At 45.7% G+C, this 10,570-nt stretch overlaps 1 protein-coding gene across 1 annotated transcript; it reads right to left on the reverse strand.

The window, feature by feature from the left end:
* Window positions 1-374: 374 nt before the first annotated feature.
* On the reverse strand, window positions 375-6,735 carry AVPI1 (arginine vasopressin induced 1). Its single transcript, XM_075258737.1, has 3 exons — window positions 6,609-6,735; window positions 2,357-2,697; window positions 375-1,162 (listed from the first exon to the last, which is right to left on the reverse strand). The coding sequence occupies exons 1-3, from the start codon at window positions 6,618-6,620 to the stop codon at window positions 988-990; spliced, it is 528 nt and encodes a 175-aa protein (XP_075114838.1). The 5' UTR covers window positions 6,621-6,735; the 3' UTR covers window positions 375-987.
* Window positions 6,736-10,570: the final 3,835 nt, after the last annotated feature.

Raw genomic sequence — 10,570 nt, forward strand, 5'->3', positions numbered from 1 at the left:
ACATTGCGGTTGTCAGAAATCTAAACCTACTGGTGACGGCAATGGTGCAGCAATTTGTAGGTCACAACAACCACATTCACCTCTATTAGTTGTGATGCAGGCAGTGCAACGTCTCACCACGTAGCCCTAACCTCCTAGCAATGAGTCAGGATGGGCATCATAGTGTATGACGTGAATGGGATGAGCTGCAGTTCCAGAACAGACGCTTGTACAGATGAGTCACTTTATATACAGTCCTATTACTAGGCTATCCCATCCCTTAATCATTGGTTAGGGTCTGACCTCTGCCACACACTAAAAAGGGAGCAGCACCCAGTGTAGTGCAAAGTGTAGCTTGCAACTTCTATCCAGGCATTAAATGTGAGACACCCATCAATGCTTTACATTTTTTATTGAGAAGATGAGATTTTCCCAACATTTACATGAGCATGCTTGATATTACTTCTACAGTGTATCTGATGTCTCCGCAAGGAGTCACACATCCTGGAATATCTTGGGCCAAGACGAAAGGTAAGGAGATGACGCATCTGAACTTATTCCACTCCTCTGTCTTTTGAGAGTAGACATCTTTCCTAGGCAATGATTGTAAGATCATAGTTCCCTTAATAGTCAGTATAAAGGGGATCATCAGACCCCTGGTAGTCATAGCCTTATATCAAGCAGATGGATAAAATACTGTAGACTTAGCAGCTAGTCCAATCCCTCCAAGAGTCAATGGACAATGATTGAAAGATTATCCAGAATCAATGGGTTAATAGTGTTTCCCTGCTGCAGCCCCCCCTATAGCTGCACATAATAAATACCATAGGGAAGGCTGTGCGACTCCTGAATATAAAGTTACTGTACACCAGCGTTGTCTTGGAGTGTTACATAAAGATATTGTATCATCAGTAGTGCAGATATTCCCAAGAGGCCGCCGCCGCTCCTGGCACGAGTTGGCTGCTCTTTCTTGCATAGCAGTTTTCTGGTTTGTGAATGAGCAGCGCTTCATCGTTTTATCTGGTGCAGATATCCAGTGATTTGTGTCTTCTGGTGCGGTCTTAGTTTGTTCTTTTTTCTCTGGATTCCTGATGTTTTCTTGGTGCTACATAGTCCCGACCTGTCCTGGGGATCGCTGACGGGCTGGGCAGGATCCTCATTACCAGACGTTACATCATCAATGCTGGTAAGGAATAAAATAAAAGGAAGATTGTTATAAAAAGATCGTTCCATCTGACAAGGCTCCTATGATAAAGCTGAACACGTCACAGGCAGTGTCATGAAGAGTCGCATGCTATAGAGGGGCATATAACATCACATGTATGTGGGGGCTCATTCGATTAGAGGTCTTCTGCCTTAAATGGGTGTCCTAGACATTAGACTCCCACCGATCAGCTGTTTGAAAGCAGTAAAGGTGCTCCATGTGTGGGGCTTCTGCTTCTCACATCACGTGACTTCATATTCGTCAGTCACATGGCCTGTTCGCAGCTCAGTCCCATTCAAGTAAATGGGCTGAGCTGCAATACCAAGCAGATCTGCTATACAAAGGTATAACACCGTGCTTGAATGCTGCTGTCTCTTTACATAGCTTATTGGAAGAGACCCCAGCTGTCAGACCACCTACAATCTTCTATAGATTACCTATCATAAGAATTAAGTTGCCAATTGATAAGCCCCTTTAAAGAACGAAGTCTCTTCTATCCTAAAACCACCCAAACGCATCCTCCAAACTCTCTTAGCTGCTATTCCTCCTAGCACAGAGAATCTTTGACATGCTAGTAAGGAAGCACCATGACCAAATGTAGCATCTGCCTACAACTCCCCATGACAACACTTCCTGTCTGGCTTGTTCAGCTTTGTCACAAGGACAATTACAAGTCTATATGTCAAGTTTTTAATAGACATTTATGACATATCCACACTATATGTCATGAATTATTAATATGTGTCAATCAGACTTGTATAAAGAAAGTTGATCCCCCTACCCACCTCAGCAGAGAAGGAATGGAGAGGTGGGTGTGCATGTCCAAGCGGTCTCCATATACTTCTATAGGAGTCGCAGAACCAACCAAACATGCTCTGGTATTTGTGTGACTCCCATACTGGTGAATGGCAGAACCTTTCAGGTCCATGGTCACCTTTTCACCTATTCTCTACTAGTGTGGCCATTCATGTAATACCGGGACAGACTGAGCCCACCAGAGACCCCTCAAACACTTACAAATATGGCTTTTTGCAAGACAACCCCCCTCTTGAACTGTACCCTGCCAATCTAGAGAATGAACGTGCCGGGCTGCTTTCTATATCTTATCCATTTTCACATTACAATAGAGAGGGTCTTCCAAAATGAATAATCTTGTCAGCAATGGACCCTTACCAGAGTTTACTAAAATTCTGCACAGACAGTCCTCCGATCCCATCACCGCTCAGTTTATTATGCGATGAATGAAACCTCTTGCTCTTCTTCTTTCTTCTGAGCTTGATCAAAGCCTCTGCGATGCGCCTGTCTCCGGCATAGTTGTAAATGATCTGAGCTCGCTCTTCTGCGCAGTCATCCCCGTTGGTGCGGAAGAGTGTCTGGATCTGCAGGAGGTCAATGTCTTTGAAGATGTTGGCCGAGGCCTTTTTCCTGGTCCGGGGTTGAGGGGCTTGCCATGCTGTCGCAGGGGAGCTGATCACAGATGCTGGCGTGCCCATGATAAAATAGCCTAGGAAACGCTGCAAGAAGAGAAGAGACAGATATATAACCGAAAAACCGCTTAAATATCAAAATTTGCATCCAGATGTGACAGTAAGACACCATGTGCTATCGACCCACCGCCCACATGTAGCAGAGTAAAAAGAAAAGTTTCAGTTCCCTGTTGTAACTGGTTCTGCTTTCTGCCATGGCCATTTGTGTTTCCAGATGAGCGACCTACATCAAGTGGGGTTAACCCAGGGGTAGGGAACGTACGGCTCTCCAGCTGTTGCAAAACTACAACTCCCAGCATGCATACTTGCTCTGCTGTTCCTGGAACTCCCATGAAAGTGAATGGAGCATGATGGGAGTTGTAGTTTCACAGCAGCTGGAGAGCCGAAGGGTTCACAGCTATCATGTGCAGCTATACTGTACACAGCGCCCCTTTTGACCATGTACTGTGTCTGGTATAGCAGGGGACAGCCTTGAGAGCCTTGTGCCCCCTGTTTTAATGGAGTGGCGTACACGTATGGTACCCCCGTTGTCGTGATTGGTGGGGGTTCAAGCAATCAGGAACAGGCCATGTGATACGATTCTTGAACAACCCCTTTAAAAGTGCTGAGCCCTTGGGGCCCGACCTCATCTGCACGGAGACTTAATGTTCTCTCTGAGCTTCTTCCCGGCACTTTGGTTTCACAGTAATAAGTTAAGTGACCTATTAAACCATCCCTAGGGTCTGCATGAGGCAGGGCAATTAGACTGCGCACCCCAGTGGGAACAGGGAACGATGTGATGGATGACAAACTCTGTACTGTGAGACGGCGGACTGTACTGTTAACTAGAAACACCGTAAGCCCAATGTCAGGTAGCTGTAATACAGCTAAATAGTAAAGGACTTGTGCCAAGAAAGATTCCTATACCCTACCCACAGGTTAGCAAATATGTCAGATGACTGGTGGTATAACGGCTTGGGCCCCCTGTGATCAGGACAACGGGCAACAAAAGTTCCCCTGTACTGTATACCCCATGTGAATGACTGAACAATGTGCTTATATGACCACTACTCTATTCACGTCTATGGGACTGACTCAATACTGTACTCATAGAATTAATTGAGCAAGGGTCCTGTATGTGCCCTATTGTTCTATTCACTTGTAGATCCTTATCCAGCGATCAGACACTTATCCATCCCCCGCTGTAAATGAATCCAGTCTGAACAATGAAAACGAAAAAAGAAACCCACATAACAAAAGCCGCCTTGCTTCCACTGCGGCTGCGCTCATATTGTTTGTGGTTACCAGTACAGGATGTTCCCCGTCCCACATGATAATAAACATCATTGGCGTAGATATGACAGTGATCCACCATAACCGCGTTACCACCTCCTGCTGCAGTACATGCCAAGCTGCACAAATCCCGGCTAACACTTCCTGCTTTATCTGTGATTAGCAGGCATCGCACATCCTGCCCTGGAGCCCGGCCAGGATTGTGATCCTGGGCTCAGCCCGCGTGACTCAGAGAATTATTACACCCTGCACAAATACATAGACCTCTAGACTGAACTGGATAATCCTAGGTGTGTATATTATATATACATTCTGGTGCATTACTGCTTCCACTTGGGGCCATGTCCATGGTCTGTTTGCAGCTCAGTCCCATTCAAGTGAATGGGTCTAAGCTGCAGAACTGCTGTATAATACATTGTACTGTGCTAGGTTTAGTGTAAAGTTGCCTCATCTTTCTTCCGAATGGCGCTCTCTCTTCTGATCGGCGGGGGTCATGAACATCAGACCCCCACCAATCTTCAAATGCTGACCTATTCTGGAAAAACACTCTAAATCAAGGCCCCACGTAGCATAAACACCACAATTTTACTGCAGTGTTTTACAGTACCTGCAAATTGGGGTGTGATTCTGGCTAATCTCATCCATACATTGCAGAACCCCCCCCCCCCCTTTTTTTTTTTTTAACTGCAGCTCGCTTTGTGCTTTTTGCTAGATCTGACATAGTCGTAACACATCCACTGTCCAAAGGGGGAGGAGATTTTTACCCGATCACTGGGGGGCCAACCGCTGGGACCCTGCCGATCACAAGAAAAGGAGTTTATGTTTATTGGAGTGTTTACCATGCCCAACCACCGCTCCATTCACTTCTAGGGTTGTCTACACCAGATCCAATTGTAGCAAATCCCCTGCTGTGAGAAGTATTAGATCAGCAGGGTTTCTGGCCTATAAGGCTACATTCATATGTAGGATTTGCTGCATTCACTTGTATTATCTTGTGCTACAATGTATCAGTGAGGGTAAAACGCTGCAGCAGAAATCCCCAATACAACGCTGGTTATTTGTATCGTATAACATGTAGTATTGTATGGAGACGTGTGCAGCCGCCATCCGTCATGTTACCCAGCGCTGCCGTATCTGTTATGACAGGCGTGAAGAGTCTCACAGGGACATTATATTCCCAACAGTCTGTGACGTCAGCGCCAGAGATAAGAGGCTGCACCCAGGTCTGCTCCTGCTGCGTTTGTTTTTCCTGGCTCTTAAAGGGGAAATCCACATTCAATGTATTCTTTCCCTATCCAGTTGTAGTGTGTTCTGTATGTATTGCATTCCATGCTGGGATGTTTTTTTTTGTATATACTGTCAGGGCACGCTGGGAGGTGTAGTTTCTGTATATACAGTCAGCACGTGTTGGGAATACATAGTACGTCTGATCGAAAGTGACATGAACCTACCGTACAGGCAAGGCCACCCTGCTCAGACCCTGCCGTGGCCAATAGCAGTGCAATGTTGAAGGTAATAACCTACAAATTTGTGTAGATTGTGAGCACCGCAGGGGGCGTGGCTCTGACCACCTGGTTTGTGCTGCTCCGTTGAACGCTATGTGTCCAATGGCGATAGTCAGGTGCTGGACACGTGTAGCTTACGCCCCCCATTTTTGGCAGTTGTTGGAGCTACTAGTCAAACAACCTCCACCTATATATTGTAGATATAAGTCTGGGGGCTTCCATTTAGGTGTGAACAGAGCCTAAAACATGCTGCAAACACTGTATGGACAATATTACACGTGTACAGACACTTATATGTGATATGTTGCTCTATGAATGTACTTGTATGACATGTTATAGATATAACATGTGTACATACCTATATGACATGGACCTGTATGTGTATGTCCTATGTTATAAGCATTACATGTGCACAAACATAAATCACATTATACTGTATTTTTGCTCCAGACTTGGAACATCATCATGTTTACTTGCATGACATATGTTACATATATGTAGGGTTGAGCCGATCTTAAATTTCAGGATCATTTTTAAAATCCGATTATCGATCATTTTCCAGCCAATCACAAAATTTGCTCGATCGCCGACCGGGATCCGATCTTTCCTGATTGCTCAACCCTATTAACGATATATACATGAATGGGGTTGAGCCAATCTTGAGACAACCTCCGACCTCGATCCCGCTGGAAAAGATCGGGATCGTGAAATTTATTTGATCGCCGAATTTATTCAATCCCTCAACCCTACATATAAGACATGATGCTATATATGTTATATACATGGATTATATTACACGTGTACATACGAATAGGTTATATGATACTGTGTGAACTATACATGTATGATCTATTATAACCATTACATGTATGTACTTACACACGTGACATGATACTGTACATGTGAGAAGTTACATACATGATACGGTATACACTACACATGTGTGAGGGTTATGTTATACATTTCTTGATTACAAACATATATGTGACATGATGCTTTCTATGTTGTACAGGTATGAGCTATGTTACATACATGACGTATGTACACACACACATATGTGCACTTATACGTGCTACCTATGTTACATACACACACAAGTATTACATGCTACACCGATGCCATGGGACGTGTCCATACATCACACGATACACGAGCACCTACCTGCCCGGACATACGGTAGTCTGCGGTCACCGGGTCCCTGTCGGGCACATAATGACGTCGCCTCCTGCTCGGTACAGACTGACCGCCGCTGCCACCTCTCCGGCCAGGCACAGCCACGCCCCGCCCCCAGGTGTTTGACGCAGGGACACGGCTCAGCCAATTAGCGCTCTTGGGGGGCGTGGTCTGAATAGTGGCGGGAGACGTGGCTCTGAGTCATTGACGTCACGAGGGAGAGCTGAGGTGATTGTGAGGAGAGGCTGAGCCGCAACCACAGGCCGGGCCTGACTGAGCCGCAGCCCGCCTGCTGTGTGGTAATAACAGGGGCTGCAGCCACAGCAGCACAGAGGAATCCTACAGAAATAACCTATTACACGTTCATACTGTATAAGCAGATAAAGTCACACACCCAGTGTGACCTGCCACCAAATCCAACAGGGACTGTTTCAGTGGCATGATGTGGCAACACCATAGACAACCATTAGCCACAGTATCGCAACGTGGCATTATACATTAGCAATATCCATGTCACGTGACAAGTCGCTGCGTAACCAAAGACTTGGGGGGTGTTCACACACAGGAATTTGTCAAGCAGAAAATGTTTTCTTCCGGCAGACGTGGCTGCAAAGGCCGTGGCCTCAGCGAAGGAGACGGGACGTCACTACCTTACACCGCGTGACCCCTGACGACAGTCAGCGGACTATGGGAATGGACCCGGGACGTCACATCGGAGTAGCAGGGCCAAGTTTTTGCTGAAGGCCAAACGTTGCGGAAACGCAGCTTTTTTTGTTGCAGATTTTTCTGCGTTTTTTGAGCCATAGTCAGGAATGGATTGAGCAGAAGGGAGAAATCTAAGAACTTCCTGTACATTTCCCATCACCTTTGTAGCTATTCTTGACTTTGGATCAAAAACAGCAGCAAATTCTGCAATAAAAAAAAAGCTGCGTTTTTGCAACGTGTGGGATTCGGCCTGAAACAGATGTTGATGCCGATTCAGAAACTCTGCTCCAAAAAAACAGCTTCAAAATCCATCCTCCATTCTTTTCAATGAGAGATTCAGGCAGAATCCAACAGAAAAAAATTTTTTTTGCCTCTGCCTCCCATTGAGATGTAGGCAAACTGGAAACTAAAGGGTGTATAGGGGTCAGCTTTTAAAAAAATATATATAATAGGGGGGATACTCACCTACCTCCACCCCCAGTCACTAGTCCCTAGTCCTGAAATTAATTGGATCCTGTACTCCATCCGTGCCCACACTGGCCAATCTGGAAGAGATGCGGTTCAGATGACGCGGCGTTCTCAGCAGTCACATGATGGGTACCAGTGATGTATTAGCAGTGATATACCCATAATGTGACCACTGATTGGCCGCAGTGTAAGGGTTAACTAGCCATGCACCTTGCCTTAGCCCTGCAAACCTCATGTCTAGCATCATGCTACTTTAGTCACATGTTTTACTCACAGCCTATGGACGCACAAGCCAGCACCTGCGTTCACAGGAAGGGGTGATTGCAAATGGAGTCCAAGCTTGGTTTCCAGCCAGTAAACATGTCTGACAGCATTGCTCCAGGCTGGTCAGAACCTCACATGGGCTATATCCAGCTACTGGTCCATCTCAACTACTGAACTTCTGCAAGTCTACGCCTGGGAGATCATCTAAAAAGTCTATTCCTGTTCTATTGACCTAAGCCAGAGAAATAACCTGTTGGATAAAGAAGTCCTCTGCCTGGATCCACACTTCTCATGGGTTCCCCAGCTGGATCTAACCTAAGCGGCTTCCACATTCATTGATTCACCGCTTTAGCACCCTGCAATAGGGAATTGCTCTAGCACCTACGGTGTAAGTACTCTCTTGCACCACATTGCACACTATAGCCAAGCTGCGTTAAGGCTTCCAAGGTAGAGCTAAAGCTGCACTGGACTGTGTACCAATGAACCACTACCTACCCAGAGTCAGTGTACCTGCTACTGCGGAGGATATGGGACTGTTACTGAAGTGCTGCAATTACTGGTAACGCTGGGTTCACACTAGCGTTTGGCACTCCGTTCTCAGGTTTACGTCTTCTGCATGCAGAAGATGGAAACCTGTCATACTGAGTCCTGCCATGAGCCCCGGTGAGCGTTTTATGTTCTCCGTGGCTAAACTGTTTTTTTTATACTGGACACAGAGTACTGCATGTGCGACTCGGTGTCCGTTTAAAAAAAAAAACCAAAAAACGGTTTCGCCGCGGAGAGCATAAAGCGCTCACCGGTGCTCACGGCCGGACACCTTTCAAACCCATTCAAATGAATGGGTTTGAAAGAGTCCTGCAGCTTTCAGTCTTCTGCTCTGTTTTGTGCAGGAAATGGAAACCAGCAAAACGGACTCCCGGGCGCAGATGTGAACGAGCCCTAATAGGTTTGAAAGCTGTGCTGCCATTTGCTACCAAAGAGACTGTGCTAGCTGTACTTTGCTTGCACAAAAGATTTCTCAAGTAAAGTTTATTAAAACCATTGTTACTGGACTCTTTGTCACAGAATTAATTCCAGCCTGTGCTCTGTAGAAAGGTAACAGCTGAAAGTGAAAGAAAAGTACATGTGTGTGACAGGTTTGTATACCACTCAGGCCTGTGACACAACTGTGACTATTACTCCCACCAGCCCTGGACTACCACCACCATCCTGCACCCCATTGCTCACTGCACCTTCTTTTCTATTTGACTATAAAATCCCTTTAGGTTAATGCCCCACATTGTGAAAAAGTCGCAGGAAAAAAAGCATTGCATTTTACATTACCTGCAAAGTGGATGGGATTCTGACTAATAGAGATGAGCGAGTGCTATTCGAAACTGCCGTTTTGAATAGTACTCGCTCATCTCTACTGACTAATCCAAATCTACACATTGCAGAAAAATATCTGCAGTATAAATGGTGCAGTTTAAAAAGATTGAAAATTTCAGATTGCAGCTTCCATCTGGCCCATAAACCAAGGAGACCCACAGATTACCCTAACGACACTAAGGTTGATTAAACTTCCTAGTACCTGTAACAATCACTGTCAAGAATTTGCTGTAGGGATGAGGTAGGGGGCCCACAAAACTTTAGTTACGCCACTACTGCAGGCCATGTTAGACCTTCAAGCTTCGCACAGTGTGAGTATAGTACTTTCCTCTGTTCACCTGTCCATCCCACTCCCGGCACATATGACCTGCCACAGCAGTGCACCCCTGGCAGAGAAAGATCGAGACTAGGGAGTATAGAGGCGAGTCACCTCAGTATGAAGGCAGTGGATGGAGCCATTTTACTGTATAGGACATTAGGGAGTATATTAAAGAGGTTATCCACCTCTCCACACTACATATAGTGGTGGGTTTACAGACTGCAGCAGTGCACATCGCATGGTGGGTGAGCAGCGTTGCTCTTGGCATGTTAACATTACGTTTATGCTGGGAATCAGTGAGGTACATAACAAGTTGCTCCTCTTCTTTTGTAAGAACTTGGCAGATTGATTTTCAACCTCTTACACTAGTATTCAAGTTTCCGTTCTTCGGGTCCACTTAGGATTTCCTTTTTTTGGATGCCCATCTGTTTGAAAAGTGGTTAACCGTAAAAATTAGACTATAATGGGGTGCGCCAAGGGAACATACCCAGCAAAAACAAAAAAAAAAAAACAACCCCAATATTATCTAGATTTCTGTCAGTCCCGTAGAGGTGACTATTGCGATGGTCCTCCATGTGCACTGTACTCTATTCACTTTCAAGGCCTGGCAATGCTTTCCCTGGGATAAACCTTGTAGCAGGCATAGTTCATAAGAGGTTAAGTGTTCACCTGGGAAGATAAGACCCTGTACCCACTCACCTGTGACAAATAAGAACTCGTTCACATCTGCGCCCGGTCTCCGCTCATACACGTTTCCATTTCCTGCACAAAACTGAGCAGGAGACGGAAAGCTGCAGGACTCTTTCATACCCATTCATTTGAATGG

The sequence above is a fragment of the Leptodactylus fuscus genome, chromosome 10 (genome assembly GCF_031893055.1).
Source record: "Leptodactylus fuscus isolate aLepFus1 chromosome 10, aLepFus1.hap2, whole genome shotgun sequence".
Classification (NCBI taxonomy): domain Eukaryota; kingdom Metazoa; phylum Chordata; class Amphibia; order Anura; family Leptodactylidae; genus Leptodactylus; species Leptodactylus fuscus.